This window comes from Giraffa tippelskirchi, chromosome 3 (assembly GCF_054371585.1).
Source record: "Giraffa tippelskirchi isolate mGirTip1 chromosome 3, T2T-mGirTip1v1.2.pri, whole genome shotgun sequence".
In the NCBI taxonomy this organism is placed as follows: Eukaryota; Metazoa; Chordata; class Mammalia; order Artiodactyla; family Giraffidae; genus Giraffa; species Giraffa tippelskirchi.
The window spans coordinates 190,139,445-190,157,500 of record NC_137277.1 but is presented as its reverse complement, the minus strand read 5'-3'; the positions used below and the strand labels follow the sequence as shown (position 1 = coordinate 190,157,500).

At 54.3% G+C, this 18,056-nt stretch overlaps 1 protein-coding gene across 1 annotated transcript; it reads right to left on the bottom strand.

The window, feature by feature from the left end:
* Positions 1-3,779: 3,779 nt before the first annotated feature.
* TAS1R2 (taste 1 receptor member 2) lies at positions 3,780-17,286 on the bottom strand. The gene is made up of 6 exons (XM_081574944.1): positions 17,105-17,286; positions 16,076-16,376; positions 14,395-15,168; positions 11,747-11,956; positions 5,465-5,588; positions 3,780-4,708 (listed from the first exon to the last, which is right to left on the bottom strand). Exons 1-6 carry the CDS (start codon positions 17,284-17,286, stop codon positions 3,780-3,782), a joined length of 2,520 nt encoding a protein of 839 aa, XP_081431070.1.
* Between the last annotated feature and the right edge of the window lie 770 nt (positions 17,287-18,056).

The following is an 18,056-nucleotide window of genomic DNA, read 5'->3' as shown; positions in this document are numbered from 1 at the left end:
GAGAGGTGAGCAGGGTCTGGACTTTGAAGGGTCTGACTGGTACACAAGGAGGGCGGGGCATGATCATACAGGTGCTGGGGGGTCACAGAAGGTGTCTGAGCCGGGAAGGCCCAGGACTATGAATGGCCTAAGGAGACATCCCTCAGTTGGCCAGAGTGTGGATTTAGGGAAGGACTACAGGGGCCTTGGAGAGGAAAGTTGAAGAGGTCCTCAAGGAGAGATGATTATGGGTCAGAGAGTAAGGAGAGGATCAAAGGAGAGGTCCACTCCGTGGTCACAAGCACGTCCTACAAGAAACTGGGGACCTTCGTTTATGTATCTATTTCTCTTCATTTATTTCCTTGGAGAAGGCAATGGCACCCCACTCCAGTACTCTTGCCTGGAAAATCCCATGGACGGAGGAGCCTGGTGGGCTGCAGTCCATGGGGTCACGAAGAGTCGGACACGACTGAGCGACTTCACTTCATTCATTCATTCACTCTTGGCTGTGATGGGCCTTCGCTGCCGCGTGCGGGCGCTCTGGCTGCAGCAAGCAGGAGCTCCTCTCCTTTGAGGTGTGTGTGCTTCTCACGGCGGGGGCTTCTCTTGTTGGCGAGCACAGGCCCCAGGGTACTTGGGCTTCAGCAGTCACAGTGCATGGACTTAGCTACCCTGTGATGGACTTAGCTACCCTGTGGCATGTGAAATCTTCCCAGACCAGGGACTGAACCCATGTTCCCTGCGTTGGCAGGCAGATTCTTAACCACTGGACCACCAGGGAAGTTCCAGTTAAGAAATTTTAGACCAAAAAAAAAGAGAGAGACGATCCAGAAGGGACACAAGAGCTGGCCCCCCTCAATTACTCCTTGAACCCAAACTCTACCTCCCTCACTTACGAGTTGGTGACCCTGGGCAAGTTAGAAATCAACACCTCTGAGCTTCAGTTTCCTCTTTGGGAGGGTAAGGATGCTTTGGGTTACCAGGGGCAGAAACCCAACCCAGACCATCTTAAGCGATAATGGTCTTTAATGGACTCATGAACTGGGAGATCTCAGAGGTGGGGCTGCCTGTAGGCAAGATCCACCATCACAACAGTTTCCAAGGACCCAGTATTTCCATCCTTCCACTTGGCCTCTAAGGCTGACTTGCCTTGCAGTCCTGCAAGAAATGCCTCCGGTTCCTGGGTTGACAGCCTTGCTGGCTCCCAAAGAAAGACTCTGACCCAGCAAATGTTCTGAGAGTCATTCTGATTGGACCAACCCAGGTCACATGTCCTCCCCAGAGCCAATCCCTGCAGCCAAGGGAAGGGTGTGTGTGGATTGGTCGGCCTGGGTCACCCGCTCCGTCCTCCAGAGCCAGGACACAGAATTGGCTTCCCGAGAACCACATAGAGCTCCCTTGGGAGTCCAGGGGCAGCCAGGGAGGGAGGGAGGGAGGAAGGGATGCTGGGAGGTATCAGCAAGTGGCCACCGAGGGTCACTGATACCCATCAGGCAGGGTCATCATGGGGGTTCCAGATAACACGTATGAAGCATGTAACACCCAGCAGGTGCTCCTTCAGAGGCAATCCTTCTTCTTGCTATTACATACAAAAGACCTCCATGAGAAAAAGGAATGAGTCTAATTTGTGGTCCCAAAGGATAAAACTAGCAACCATCGATGTTTTGAAATCCCAGAGAGTTGGGTTTTCATTCACTCTAAGAATTTTCTAATAACTAGCATTGTCCTCAACGGGCCTCCCATCACTGGAGGGGAACAAGCAGGGATTAAGATCTCAGCTTGGGGTCGCTACAGGAGGAGGTGAGCAGCAGATGCCTCTGAGGTCAGTAGGATTCCAGGATTCTCTCTCTAATGGTGGTCTAGAAGGCAGAACCAGGAAAAATGAGGTCATTATCTCTTAGAAGAAGTGTTTAAACTAAAGCATCAGAAGCTTGTGAGAAAAGAGAATTAAGAGCTTAAAACTCCCTGAGCCCCTGACAAGCTGGTCCCCAGGGCGAGAGGCCAAGACACAGACACATCCAGGAACAGACAGCTCAGGGCCCTACGTGGGCTCGACCGAGATGCTGGCTCCCACCGCAGGCGAGTGGCGGGGACAGAGAAGGGATGCTCACGCTGACGGTCCCTCCCTGGGGCTTCTCGCCGCAGTCTCCAGCCCACAAGCTGAGCCCCAGGAATGCGGGGAGAGAAGGCTGGTCACACAGGTGAGGGGCAGCCCCAGGCAGCCTGAGGAGAGGGGAAGCCAGCCCACGCAGGGGACACAGCAGTGGCCAGCAGGGAAGACGAGGTCAGGGTCCCCCACACCTAGCCCCTTCCGCGCCTGGTCCTTACAACCAGCCACCTGTTCCCTTTGCCCGGGCTTTGCTCTGCAGCCTGCCTGCCCCCTCCTGACTCCTCCCCACCCCAACTCAAACTTCCTGCCTTCCCAAGCTTCTCTGTCCTTCAAGGCTCTTTTCAAATGTCAGCTTCCCCCAAGGTCTTCCTTGGTCACTACATTGACCAGCTGTCTCCCTAAACTCTGAAGCCCCCACCCACAGCACACCACAGTGCTCCCAGACCCCAACCTACATGAAATTGTTCCCCTCCACCAGCTTTCCAGGCACAGTGCTCTGGGTCTCACTGCACAGAAGGTCACATTCCAGGGGTGAGCTGTGTGGGGCTGGGGACATTTCATAGTCTCTTTGAGTCTCCTTTATTCCTATCTGGGACCCAGCCCAGCCCAGGGATCAAACTCCAGTCTCTTACATCTCCTGCATTGGCAGGTGGGTTCTTTACCCCTGGCACTACCTGGGAAGCCCATGGACACTGGGGTATAAGAAGGAAACACAGCCTTGTTTTGTCCCTGACAGTTCTGGTGATGCAGATCTGTAATGGTTGGCATTTACTGTGTACCTACTATATGTACTGAGGGCTTCCCGGGGGCTCAGTGATAAAGAACCTGCCTGCCAATCAATGCAGGAGCCGCAAGAGACGCGGGTTCAGTCTCTGGGTTGGGAAGATCCCCTGGAGGAGGGCATGGCAACCCACTCCAGTATTCTTGCCTGGAGAATCCCCATGGACAGAGGGGCCTGGCAGGCTAGAGTCCATGGGGTTGCAAAGAGTCAAACGAGACTGAAGCAACTTAGCACGCACCCACCCACAGTAGCAACGCTGGGATTGAAACCAAGATCTCAGATTCCACATCTGTGTTCTCAGGGGACCTCTGGAAAACAAGGAGGAAACTCATTTGTTTCACCCAAGCAAGGTTTATTCACAAGCATTTATGTGCCTGGCTGTACTCAGAGATAACAGAGAGGCCAGGGACTCAAGTTCCGGGAGAATCTGGGGATGAGACTCTGACACGCGGACAGCGAGTGAGCGAGGCCGGGCGGCACTTTCTGAGCTCCCATCCTCCCCTCGCTGACCCCCACCCAGCCCACCAGCAGGCATCCCTTCACCGGGAGTCAGCAGCCAGCACCTGCAGGAACCCACCGTGACCACCAGATGGCGGCTGCAGGCTGCCAAGCCAGTAGGTCACCTTGGGTCGTTTTCTAGAATGGGGTACGGCACCTGGCAAGCTAAACCGCTCGAGGGAAAGGAACAAAGGGCAAATGTACCTAGGCATCCATCACTAGGTGGGTAAAGATGGCCAGGACGCAGAGAACCTTGGAGGGACAGTCAATCAGAGACCAGGGCCAGGTGGTAACGGGTGAGGGTGGCTTCCCGGCAACCACCTGGAATCCATCTGGAGTTGCACACGCAAGTCCCCTGGCCTCTATCTCCCGACGCTGAGGCCCACGTCCCAGAGGGCAGACAGTGGGGCACTAGTCCTTCCGCATGGTGTAGCCCTGAATCATGCTGTTGAAGTAGGCCGGCGTGTTACGCTCCGGGTAGAAGAGAATCATGTAACACTTGGGACCGAAGTAGCCCAGGCTGATGCCCAGGAGGTTGAGCACGGTGACCAAGAGGTCTAGGATGGTGACCAGCACCCCGTTGTAGACAGCCATGAAGGTACAGAGGAAGACGGAGGAGGAGAAGTAGAAGAACATGCAGAAGGTGATGAACTTGGCCTCGTTGTAGTTGGTGGGCAGCTCCTTGCCCGTGTAGGCGAAGCCGAAGCCCAGCACGGACAGGAGCAGGTCCAGGCTGGTGTTGATCAGCAGCCCCCGGTGGTAGTTGGGGTTGCAGGACAAGATCATGATCTTGGGGTCATCGGGGTCCAGGCGGGTGGTGGGCATGGTGGTCGTGGCCAGCATGTTGCTGGCCACAATGATCATCTTGAGCATCACAACAGACGCCACGAAGACGTAGGGCCCGTGGTAGCGGCCCCAGCAGCTGTAGGCACGTGGGAGGCGTCTGGCCATCTTGAAGACGCAGACAATCTGGAAGGAGCGCACGGTGATGCAGGAGATGCAGATGGTGAAGCAGAGCGTGAAGAAGGCCTGGCGGAAGAGGCAGGAGGACACCGTGGGTGGCCCCACGTACACGGGGACCGCCATGTACGCCAGCAGCAGCGGCGCCAGCATCAGGAAGCACATGGGCCCGCCCGCCGAGCGGACCACGGGCGTCTGAACGTGCCTCCAGAAGATGATCACGATGGCCAGGGTGCTGAGGAAGCCCAGGGCAGCCAGCATGACCACGACGATGGTGGGGGCCTCGTCCCATTCGAGGAAGGCCAGCTTCCGCTTGAAGCAGGAGGTGTCCTTCCTGTGGGACCACTCGGAACTTGGGCAGGGCTGGCAGTCAAATTCATCTGCAAGAGCCCAGGGCAGCTCCGGTCAGCTAAACCCGCCTTCTCAGCGTCCACCTTCTCCAGGGCTGCACCGGGCCAGGTCCGCATCAGAGGGAGACAGAGGTACAGGCCACCAGCGCTCACTGAGTCCCTCACACACCCCGGTTCATCAACCCCTCACAGCAATCCCATTTCACAGATGAGGAAGCTGAGGGTCAGCCAGTTAAAGCCACAGAGCCAGGAAGTTACAGAGGCAGGATTTGAACCAAGGTCTCCCTGACTAGCTCAGTTGGTAAAGAATCCACCTGCAGTGCAGGAGACCCCAGTTCAATTCCTGGGTGGGGAAGATCTGCTGAAGAAGGGATAGGCTACCCACTCCAGTATTCTTGGGCTTCCCTGTTTGCTCAGCTGGTAAAGAATCCGCCTGCAATGCAGGAGACCTGGGTCCGATCCCTGGGTTGGGAAGATCCCCTGGAGAAGGGACAGGCTACCCACTCCAGTATCCTGGCCTGGAGAATTCCATGGACTGTATAGTCTATGGGGTCGCAGAGAGTTGGACACGATTGAGCGACTCTCACTGACTCCTTGACTCAGAGCCTAACTGTAATCCTTTCTTTCCAAGATCTCATCCTCTGGCGGGAAATATATAATCCTCAGTCCTTGGACACTTATGGTCCCCTGGGAGACTGCCAAGACCCTGCAAAGGTGAAAGGCCTGAGGGAGACCCCTTTGGGGCAGGGCAGATGCAGGGCATGCATGTGGGCCCTGGAGTCATACCTAAGGTTTGGTTGAAGAAGGTGCCTGGGAGGCAGTCAATACACTCGAAGCAGCAGGGGTGGAGGCCCACGGGTCTTTTCTTCTGCCCAGGTTGGCAGTTCTTGGAACACATAGACACAGGGATCTGGGAGGAGGAAGACGAAAGACCCTGAGTCCTCTTTCCCGCTCTCTGGGGACCCCTCCTCTCCCCGTCTCATCCCCAGCAGGATGCTCCAAGGGGGGAAACTGGCCCCTGTTGGGGAGGGCAGGCACCAGGACTGCCGTTGGAACTGGACCTTTGTAGAGACGCTCTTAGCTTTGCCCAACAAAGACCTAATCTACCTTCTTCGCGAGACAGCACTCAGCTGTTGAGGTGGAGAACTTCTGAGGTTGCTGAGTGAACAGTGTGTGACTCTGGAGCTCCTAGCAGTCCTCTCATTTCCGGGGGGTTGGGGTGGGGGGTGAGGACACGCCTGAGGAAGGATCTGGGAGATGGAGAGAATGAGACCCTGGATCCAGCCTTGCCTGAAGCCTCATGGACAGCCCTGGAGTCTTCCATGATGTGAGGCAATAAGTTAGCTTTTTATTTCTATCACATTCCGTCACTTGCCACCAGGAGTCCTACTAAACGCAGCCTTTATGGAGGGGCAGGGCTGTCGAGTGAACGAGAGCCAGCAGGCAGTGGCCACGTCTATAGGTTTCACTGCTGTATTCCTTAGACCGGGGAGGCCTCCAGTGACTGTTTATTAAGTGAATGAGTTACAAGTGGAGGAAACAGTAAGAGCAAGGGGGTGGAGGAGAGGCTGGGGATGGCATTTTCAGAAAGAGGGCATGTCTCAGCCTGGCTGAAGCCAGGATGCTCTGGGAGAGGGTGGGGAGGGGGCAGGCTGGACCGAGACACTGGGAATGCGGGGGCAGGGGCCTCAGCATGCACGCTTCTTGAGCGGGGAGCGGCCTGATTAGATTCGGGTCGTATGAAAATTATCCTGATAACCAATCACGGTGGTATCGCAAGAGGAGACAGGTAGGGACATTCCGGCGGTCCGCTGGTTAAGACTCCACACTTCCCCTGCAGGGGACATGGGTCCAATCCCTAGTCAGGGAACTAAGATCCCGCATGAGATCTTTTTTAATTAAAAAAAAAAAAAGAGCACACAGACAAAGGAGCAGGGGCACAGACAACGGGAGCCACAGTACGGCGGCCCGGCCCCAGAGCCCTGTGCCTCTTGCCTCTCGGAGTCTGTCTCCAGCCTTCCCATTCCACTCCTCTCCTCCCTCTTCACAGGCATCAGGTGCTTCCAGATGTCTTATTCTGCTCCCTGAATCTTCTTCATGGAGGAACCTCAGGGACTCTCCAGCAGCCAAAATTAAGTCTGATCCCTTGCCAGCTTTTCCAGGTCCTTTGAGATCTTTTCTGCCTCCCAGGGGACCACACACATGTTCAAGCATGTACACACACACACACACACACACACACGCGCGCGCGCGCCTTGTCCAGACCTACACCCCATCATTCCCTTGCCACGTCTCCTTCTCCCTCCCTCCAAACTCATCTCTTCATGAATCTCAAGCCCCTAAGTAACCAAATTCATCCTACCTCTTACCCATGGAGTCTCAACCTGATGTTCACTCACTGATTCATTCATTCAAAAAGGTAATGCGTAGATTCTGACACCAGGCACTGGAGATATAGCAGTGAACCAAAGGAAGCAAAGTCTCTGATCTTATGAAATGAATGTTTTCATGGGGAAGACTTAGACAACACACATATACATTTGTGATACAAGAGATGATGATAAATATCACGAAGGAAAATAAAGCCATGCAAGGGAGATGGAAAATGATGGAGGAGCTGACCGTCACTTCAGATGCGGTGAGAGGGCAAGGAAGTCCTCACCCAGCAGGTGACATAGGAGCAAAGATGTAAAGGCTGGGAGGGAGAAGGCCACGAAGATATCTGTTCAGGCAGAGGGGGCAGCATGTGCAAAGGCCCTGTGGCTGGGAGACTTGGCATAGCCGAGGAGCCGCAAGGCCACTGTGGCTCAAACAGAATGAGCAAGAGGAAGGATGACGGGTCTGTTTAAAGAGGTGAAGTCAAAACACTCTGGCTTTTACTCTGAGTGAAATGAAACATTGCTGGAGGATCCCAAGCAGAGGAGGGACAGGATCTGACTTTGTTTCGATAAGACTGCCCTGTTTTCTGGGCTGAGTATAGATGGTGAGGGGTAAGGTCACAGCAAGAGATCAGGCAGGATGCCACTCTAAGAGCCCAGCTGAGAAATGGTGATGGTTCTGACTAATGAGAGAGCCATGGAAGAGGTGAGAAGTGGTCACATTCTGTACGTGTTCTGAAGGTAACTGGACAAGGTTTACTGCTGGATTGGATGAGAAACAAAGGCATCAAGGACAATTCTGGTGTTTTGGGTCAAATAACAGAAAGGTGGTGTTGCATTTTACTGGAATGGGAACACCTTGGGAGAGCAAGTTTGAGTAGGTAGGTGAATATTTGAATTAAAGTTGAAGGGAGAAGACCATTCTGAAGATATAAAATTAGAAGTTATAAACCTATGGATGATATCTCCAGCCATGTAGACAGAGAAGAGAATAAGTCCAATGACTGAACTTGGTAACCTCCCAGTTTTAAAAGTCAAAGGGATAAGGAGGGTTGAGGAAAGGAGACCTAAAAGGAATGGTCGTGGTTACAGGCGAGCGAAGATAAGAGATTGGCCCAGAATTTGAGTCAAGGTATTGTTTCCAAAGAGCAGTAGTAGTCAAGGTGTCAGATCTGTTCACGGGCTCACTACGATGCCGACGGCCAGATTGGCAATATCCAGGCATCAGTGACATTTACAAAAGCAACTTCAGAAAAGTGGTGTGGGTGAAACCCTCATTGACACAGGTTCAAGAGAGACTGGGAGACCTCTGGTTTCTGATCTGGCATGTAAGGGACTGTGGAAGTCATCACCTCCAACCTCACAACAATAAACAGCTGAACAAACTAAAAATTAACAACTCTTCTTAGGCCCATCAGAGAAGTGAGGTCATGAGACAAACTACAGATCCCCAGACTGGAGGGACCGGTGAACACAGCATCACAGCTTAGCAAGAGCAGGGAACGCCGCTGGAGGCAGCAACTGGTAGGAGCACCTACAGAGTAAATGACCAGTCGCTGGAGACTGAACCCAGACCAGCTTGGGAGAGACTCCTGTGGAAGGATCCTTAACCTCAGGAGCCCTACCAGCTTCTCAGCGCGAAGGCTGCTCTCCAGCAAGAGGAGAGGAAAAAGTAGCCATTCTGAAATGCACCCAGAGCATTCTGTTCTCCCTAACAAACGCCTGCCCTCAAGGGAAACTGTTTTACCAGAGCTGAACTGGCAGAGGGGAAGGGAGGTACCCAGCTCCAGCCACCTCTAGGCTTCTTGTCTCATCTAAGGGGGGGAGAGCTGAGAGGCACTTGTGAAGGACTCAGCCCAGCGCACAAGCTCACTGAAAGAGTAACAGCTGGTCACAGATCATTCTAGAATGTGTCCCCTCCTCCCACATTTTTGTTGTTGTTGTTGTTGCTCCGTCGCTCAGTCCTGTCCGACCCTCTGCGACCCCGTGGACGGCAGCTCGCCAGGCTCCTCTGTCCTCTGCTGTCTCCCAGAGTTTGCTCAAACTCATGTCCATGGAGTTGGTGACGCTTTCGAGCCATCTATGTCGTCCCCTTCTCCTCTCGCCTTCAATCTTTCCCAGCATCAGGGTCTTTTCCGGTGAATCAGCTCTTTGCATCACGTGGCCAAAGTATTGAAGCTTCAGCTTCAGCATCAGTCCTTCCAATGAGTACCACATCATTCAGGCTCCTGTATCATAACAGGGGCTTGCAACCAAAAGAACCATAAGGCTCGGATTCCATTTAAAAATAAGCCTCTAGGGAAAGCCAAAGCCAGCAGGGATGACCAAAGAGGCGGACCTTAGAAGCCCACGTCCAGTGAATACTGAGCCTATACTCACTAGAACCCACACTTTACAATCAGAGAAGCCCGTATGCCACAACCAGAGAAAGCCTGTGGCCACAACGAAGAGCCATGTGCTGCAACAAAGACTCAGCACATCTCAGCCAAAAAGGATTTTTTTTAATTAATAAGAAAAAGACCACCTTTGTTGAGTTCATCAGTAGACTGGACATGGCTGAGGAAAGAACCAGTGAACTTGAAGATCTATCAATAGAAATATCCCAAACTGAAAAACAAAGAAAAAAAGGTGAGAAAAAAAAACAAAACAGAATACCTAAGAATTAATAGAACAATTGCAAAATATGTAACACATCATAAGAATACGCAAAGGAGGAGACAGAGAGAAAGGGAAGAAAAAAATATTTGAAGGAATAAAGGCTGAGAATTTTCCAATTATTAATGACAGACAGCAAGGCACAGATTCAGGAAGCTCAGAAAACAAAATGGGATAGACACTTTTAAAAAATTTCACTTAGGTATGCAATATTCAGGAGCTCAGCAAGCTCCGAGACTTGGTGAGGGACAGGGAGGCCTGGCGTGCTGCAGTCCATGGGGTCGCAAAGAGTCGGACACTACTGAGCGACTGAACTGAACTGATTCAGGGGCTTCCCTGGTGGCTCAGTGGTAAAGAATCTGCCTGCGATGCACAAGCCACACGGAGACACGGGTTCGATCCCTGGGTCAGGAAGATCCCCTGGAGAAGCACTCCAGGCAACTCACTCAGTTTTCTTGCCTGGAGAATCCCCATGGACAGAGGAGCCTGGCGGGCTACAGTCCACGGGGTCAACAAAGAGTCAGACATGACTGAAGCGACCCAGCGCACACACGCACACATGCAATAGTCAAGCTGCTACATATATTCAAACTACTACAAATATTCAAATAAAAAAGATCAAATCTCCAAGGAAACCAGAGGGGGGAGAATACCAACAAAAATGTTTACTAGGCGACAGAAGGAGATTTATAACAATAAAAGAGTCAATTCATCAAGAAGATATAATAATTATAAACCTAGATGCACCTAACAAGACAGCTGCAAACGACAGGGGCAATAGGACCATCGCAGAGGTGACTGGCTGAGATGACGTCATACTGGAAGAGGGTGGAGATCAACTCCAACATGACTGATGTCTTTACAAAAAGGGGTGACTTGGAGACAGACAGGCCCATGGGGAGAACGCCACCTGAAGACAAAGACAGAGATGGAGGAGGAGCCCATCCGGCAGGAGCCCAGGAAAGCCAGCAGAGACCAGCAAATCACCAGCAGCCAGACGAGAGGCTTGGGACAGAAGGAATCAACCCTCTAACACCTCGATCTGGGACCTCTGGCTTCCGGAACCGGGAGACGACACATTTCTGTGGGTTAAGCCCCTAATTTGTGGTCCTTTGTGATGGCAGTCCCGGCAAGTGAATAAAGACATCAACCCAATGTGCTCCATGAAAATCCCCGAGAAGCTCAGGAACTAGCACCACGCAAAGTCTCTGGAAAGGGGGCCGGGTGGGGGTGGGAGAGTGACGAGGACTCTGCAGAGCTTTTAGATGCCCTCCATCACCCCACAGGGCTCGCCTCTACCCTCTCCACCCTAGCATCGTTCTGACAGCTTCTTATAGAAAGAGGGTAAAACAAAAGAGTTTAGACTGGCAGATGTCAGCCACGGCGGAGAGCAGAACTATCATGGCCAGAAGGTCAGGACTCCTTGATAAGGTGTGACTGACTGCTGTATAGAGAGACACGGGCAAGCTGTGTGGCTTTAGGCAGGTCAGGCAACCACTCTGTGCCTTCAGTTTTCTAACACATAAAACAGAGAAGAGTAGGAGAAGCGGACGACAGAGGATGAGATGGCTGGATGGCGTCACCGACTCAGGGGACATGACTTTGAGCGAGCTCCGGGAGCTGGGGATGGACCGGGAAGCCCGGCGAGCTGCAGTCCATGGGGTCGCGAAGAGTCGGACACGACTGAGCGACTGAACAGCAACAGCATCTATTTTCCGGGGGTGGCGTGAGAGTCGCGGTCTTTAATACACACACGTCCTGAGCCCCTTGGCCCTGAGGAGCCAGAAAGCCCTGAACTTGGGCAGTTCTCCGTCAGGGGAAGAAGGCCAGGACCTCAGACGATACACCCACACATAGGGACGCCCCCACTTATCAATAATGAACCCAGGTCAAAGGGCCCTCCCACGGCAGCACTAGCCCTGGTGCCCAGCCCCAGGACCCCCAGGCCCCGCCCCAGGCCTCGCCCCCAGGCCCCGCCCCAGGCCTCGCCCCCAGGCCCGCCCTAGGCCCCGCCTCCAGGCCCCCTGAGGCTGACCGTGTTGTTGGGGGTGCTCCAGAAGATGTCATGGACGTGCTTCAGCCGCCGCTTGGACGGCTGGTAGGAGGCGACGCTCCGGAAAGGGTTCTGGCTCAGGTCCCATTGCCACTGGATGATCTCCAGGTGCAGGGACAGGTCCCCTTGCTCGTTGAAGAAGATTTGGTGGCCCAGGAGGGTGAAGTTGACCTTCCAGATCTCCGGAAGCAGCTAGAGGGGCCCGAGAGAAGGGAAATGGAGCTGGCATCAGAGGTCAGACCAGACCCGGGAAAAATTCTACCAGCCCGTGGGCCTTGATTCCGTATCTGTAAAATGGGGCTGATAAAACTTTGATAATGTGGCGGTCTGGAGGCAGTGGCTGAGAGATCTGACTTTAGAGCTGGATACACCCGGGTTTTTGCAGCCCATCTACCTCCTGATGTGAGGCCTTGGACTTGTCACTTAACCTCCATAAACCCCAGATTCCTCTCTGGCAAAGCAGGAGTCAGAAAAGCCTGATCTTCCGGGCTCTGAAGCAATCAGTGAGTGAATCTGCATTAGAGGCTCAGAACAGTGCCTGGAAAATAGTCAGCACTCACCTCCTATGAGCCGTCAATAAGATTCCTTTTCCCTGGAAGTCACTTTGGCCATCCCTCTGTGACCCAATACCTGGGGTTCAGAGTCCACTGCCTCTCCCACCTGCCGAGATCTTCCCTGCCTCCCGGGTCCGGCCTGCCACCCCACACTTTGGAGCTAACTCTCGTTTCAGTCTCTCCCTACCCCAACCCCCTTCATTCTCACCGAGCAAAAGCTGGTATGAACTAAATACGCTTTGCACTGGGCATCCTTTGGCCTGAATTCCAGCCCTAACTCTGTCCTCAATTTGCTGTGTGACTTCGAGTTAGTCACTGAACCTCTCTGAGCTGATCCCAATAGGGCTTCCAGCTCAGATATCCCATCCGTCTGGCTCCTAGAGCTTTCTTCCATAAATGAGAGAGTCTATTGGATCACATCTCGGAGTTCACCCCACCTCGGGAATTGCCAGACACATAGCTGAAGGAGTTGGTCCCTAGCCTTCTCCCTGCCCTGCCAGGAGAGTGAGGTCCTGGCTCCGGAAGTCTTAAATATGCACTGGTTGCTGGGCCCAAGGGCAATGGCCCGGGGAACTGAGCAGGGAGGCCTGAGGGTGATGGTCAGGATGGCAGCGGCCCTGGGGAGCCAGCGCAGGGGTCCATGCCCCACCCCTAAGGTGACCTGGCAAAGCTGGGCTGAGCAACCTGGATTCCAGGGGTCCAAGGCGCGGGATCAGAAAGCACTTCCCTGCAATCCTCCTGAGTGGGTGGGGCTTATTGCTGTCAGGGGCCTGGGCCTCTCCGCACTCCCCTTTGGGGCCCGGCCCTTGTATCCCCTGGGGTTTCCCCCATGGCTCAGCAGTAAAGAATCCACCTGCAATGCAGGAGACGTGGGTTCAATCCCTGGGTCGGGAAGATCCTGTGGAGGAGGAAATGGTAACCCACTCCGCTCCAGTATTCTTGCCTGGAAAAAATCCCATGGACGGAGGAGCCTGGCGGGCGACAATCCACAGGGCTCGCAAAGAGTCAGACAGGACTGAGCCTAAGCACTTGTTTCCCCTTCCTCATCTAGCTCCACCCCCAGCCACATCAGTGGGGCTGCCCCAGGCCCCACTCTCTCTCCTAAGGCCAGACCCTAGTGTTAGAAACAGGAGGAGACACTCAGCTTCTACTCTGCACCAAGTAAGGTACATGCATTACTGTTAATCCTTCCAATAACTCAGCAGCAAACATATTACTCCTTGTGTCTAAGAAATGAGAAAACTGGGGCTCAGAGATATCAAATAACTTGCCCATAGTTGCACAGCTAGTGGTGGTAGAGCTGGGACTCGAACTCAGGCCTGCCTGATTCCGAAGCTCTGCTCCGTTCATTACCACCCGCCTCCCCACAGGTGGACTGTATGAGATGTGCCTGAGGGCTGTCAGGAGAGGATAAAGAGGAGTGGCAGGTGGCTGAGCAAGAGTGGGGAGAGATTCCAAACTATGAAAAAGCCAGTGGACTGTTTAAGCAGAGATGTCTGGCAGTGGGCAGAAAGTGTACATCTCTGGTCTATATCTCCTCTGCTCCTCAAGGTCCTCAGTGAAACCTCTGCCTTCCCAAGGGGCAAGGTAGGATGCGCGTATGCGCATGCATAAACCAGGAACGCACAGCTCTCATTTCCAGGTCTGAATCAAAGCGAGATAGATCTGGAACAACAAGAAGATCAATAAACCTGAGAGCTGATGGGACTCTAGGAGCCCAGCCTCAGCGCCTTCACCCTGGTGAGGCTGTGTGGGGAACTGGGGCTCCCGCTGCCTGCAGAGATTCCTGCTAGAGAATTTCACCCAAATCTTGGTCCCAGGACAGATTCTCATGGATGGGGATGATTAAATTAATTCTTAACAAAGGTACTCTGTTTTGTTAGGACTCCTAATGAAGGACTCCTATGTGCCTGGAGGCAGAGCGTGCACCGTCGTCTCCTCCACTTGCTTGCCCAGAACCCACCGAGGGACGGTGAGGCCAGAGCTGAGCGCTGAGCGCTAGGTGGTCTCCATGGCAACCACGGACGCTGTGCCTGCTCCCTGAGGCCCTTGGTACCCCCGCGGGCTGGACCTCACCTGCCAAGGGTAGACCACATCCTTGCGGCAGCCGGTCTGGTTGCAGCCCAGGAGACTGTGTAGCGCGTGCGCCACGGCATAGACCGCGGAGTACACGCTGTAGACCACGCGCTCGCCAGAGAGCGTGAGGATGCTGTTGAAGGACTCGGTGGTGTTCAGACAGGCGTCACACTCCTGGTTGCAGTTGGCCCCCCCGCTGCTCCGGTTGAGCGCGGGCCGGCCGAGCTGGGAGCGGCGCACGCGGAACTCGCTGAAGCCCGGGATGGGCACACTCTGGGTGGTGATGCCCAGGAAGGTACCGGCGCGCTGCAGCTCGGTGAGGTTGTGCAGGACCGGGTCGATGGCCCAGGACTCGGAAGCGATCCACACGGCGCCCGTGAAGTTCTGGCGCAGCACCTCGCGGAAGAAGTTGTGCAGGGCCAGCTCTGGCGAGAACACCACCACGACGCGCGCCGTGCTATGCTGCAGCTTGCCCACGATGGCCTCCAGACGCTCCTGGTCCTGCGGCGTCATCGTCTGGTTGGGCTGCGGTGTGGGCAGCGTCTCCTGGAAGGCGATGCAGATGTCCCGGTGCGCCAGGCGCTGGCTGAGCAGGTGGCTGTTCTCGCGGCCGTAGTCGTCGCTGCTGGCCAGCACGATGATCCAGTTCCAGCGGAAGTGCAGCATCATCTGCACCATGGCCTCCATCTGGTGATCCGCGCCCGCCACGGTGCGCAGCACCGCGGGGAACCTGCCCTTGTTGCCCAACTCGTCGTTGATGGCGCTGTAGGTGATCTGCAGAGCGGAGGGTCCTCGGCATTAGCGGGAGGGGGATGGGGAGTGGGGGGGAGCTCCCCAGGCAAAGCTCCCTTCCTCCTTCACCTCCCTTAAGCCTCCATCCAGTCTCCCCTCCCCCGCTTCACTTGCCACCCCCCCCCCACCATCCCCAACGTGGCCCACCTCCCTTAACTTTGACTTGACTTTCTCTGACTTCCCTGGTGGCTCAGAGGGTAAAGCGTCTGCCTACAATGTGGGAGACCCGGGTTCAATCCCTGGGTGGGGAAGATCTCCTGGAGAAGGAAATGGCAACCCACTCCAGTGTTCTTGCCGGGAAAATCCCATGGACGGAGGAGCCTGGTAGGCTACAGACCATGGGGTCACAAAGAGTCGGATGTGACTGAACGACCAACACCCACACAGTAATTCTATAGCACTTTTCTGAGGACCTGCTATGGGGCAGACTCCATGCTAGGAAACTATGCAGAGTGGTATGGAGCACTCTCTGAGCTTTCATTCTCATGCAAGATGCTTTACACAACAACGGTAGCATTATTGACTACCTACTGCATGCTAGAAATTCTTACCTAGGTTGAATGCTTTAATCTTCAGACAGTCCAAAGATAGGACAAAGATAAGAGTCCTTTCCATGTTAGAGATGCAGAAACTGAGGCTTGGGAGAGTTAAGAGATTGGCTCGGGGTCTCACAATGGCCAAGACTCAGAGGCAAGGTGCACACCCAGGTCTGTCTGCCTTCAAAGCCTGAACTCTTAATCAATAGTCTGGCTGCCTGCCAGGGCTGGGGTGGACGTCTTGACCTTGCTTCCACTCCCCCAGGTATCCCCTCTAGACACTGGTTGGGGCGGTGAGCCCTCTGGACAAGCCCTCCTCCCCAGTCCCTTCTCCCAGGGCCCCGGGGCCTCACCTGTGGAAGGAGGAAGAGGGAGAGGAAGTTGGCCACGGTCTTGGTGGACTCGGAGTTGTCAGGACCTATGATGGCCACCACACGGGGCACATAGTGGCTGTAGTCCTCCTGGATGGGCAGGAAGTAGTCATCCTGTGACAGGAAGTAGAGCGCGGGCTGGACATTGTTGGACATGTAGCAGGTGTCCACCATCTCGTAGCCCAGAAGCACATCGGGGAGCAGGCTGCTGTCATTGTTGATCTCCTCCACCGCAAAGCGCATGGCCTGCATGAGGTTGTAGCCCAGCACCTTCATCTCGTACCTGGAGGGACCGCCGTGGGCAGAGTGGGCAACAGGTCCAGAGTGGGAAGGGGAGGGGAGGACAGTGGTGGGGTGAGCCAGCCTGTCCCTCCTGCCTGCAGTGGGAAAACCAAAGCATCGCCCAAGAAGGAACCACTCCAAAGGGTTCTGGCATTTTTACCACATCATTTTCACCACCCCGCAGTTCTGAGATCACCATCATCCCTATGACCACCTCTGACACTAGGATCTCTGTGGCCACCATCAGTCACTTACCACTGCCACCAGTAACACCATCCCTATGGCCTATATCATCACTCTATCAATGTCCATCAATGTGACCATCATTACCTACCATAGCCTCCATCATCGCCATCACCACCATGACCATCATCACCTACTATTTCTGTTGTGGATATCATCACCATCGCCATCATGGTCACCCCATGTCTGACACCATCATTATCAATACCACTATCATTACCACCATCACCATCACCACCACCATCGCCATCACCATCACCACCACCCACTATCATCACCACCACCCCCTCCATCACCACCACCATCGCCATCACCACCATCACCACCACCCCCTCCATCACCACCACCATCGCCATCACCACCATCACCACCACCCCCTCCATCACCACCACCATCACCATCACCACTATCATCACCATCACCACCACCCACTGTCATCACCACCCTGCCACCACCACTGCTTCCAGCCTTATGCTGGAGACTCACTCTTTGCACTTGGGCACCTTCAGGTAGTTGAGGTGGACAATGCCCTTCACGTTGGCATGGAGGGTGAAGAGGCCACCCAGGAGGTAATCACCAGGCAGGTAGAACTCCGAGTTCTCTGCCGGCTCAGCCAGGGCTTGCAGCAGGAAGAGCAGGGAGCAGGCTGCCCTGACCTGGGGTCCCATGGCTGGGAAATGGAGGTCTCAGAGGTGGCTCTGCCTCCCTGGAGAGCTGACAACCTGACACAGGGGATTTGCACAGACATTTACATACTGGTCCTGTTGCTGTCCATGGGGCAGGAAGGCACCTGGGACAGGCAGAGAGGTGTGTGGGCTCTGGGGAAAGAGGAGGCTGGAATTAGGATGAGCCTTCTGTCACTTGGATGAGGTCACATCTTCCTAATGTTTCAAACATTTGGGAGTGAAGGACATTCAGTTCAGTTCAGTCGCTCAGTTGTGTCCGACTCTCTGTGACCCCATGGACTGCAGCACACCAGGCTTCCCTGTCCATCACCAACTCCCAGAGTTTACTCAAACTCATGTCCATCCAGTCGGTGATGCCATCCAACCATCTCATCCTCTGTCGTCCCCTTCTCCTCCTGCCTTCAATGTTTCCCAGCATCAGGGGCTTTTCTAGTGAGTCAGTTCTTCACATCAGGTGGCCAAAGTATTGGAGCTTCAGCTTCAGCATCAGTCCTTCCAATGAATATTCAAGACTGATTTCCTTTAGAATGGACTGGTTTGATCTTGCAGTCCAGGGGACTCTCAAGAGTCTTCTCCAGCACCACAGTCCAAAGCTGTGAAGGACATAGATGCTCGCATTAGGAGACAGAGCAGGGGGGCGACGGAGCCTGCACCTGAGCCTGGCCCAGCTGGGGGTGGCACGTGGGCATGTGTCCCACATCCAACCCATCGTGGTTGTTCTAAAACAGCAGCCCTGATACCAAGAGTCAGGC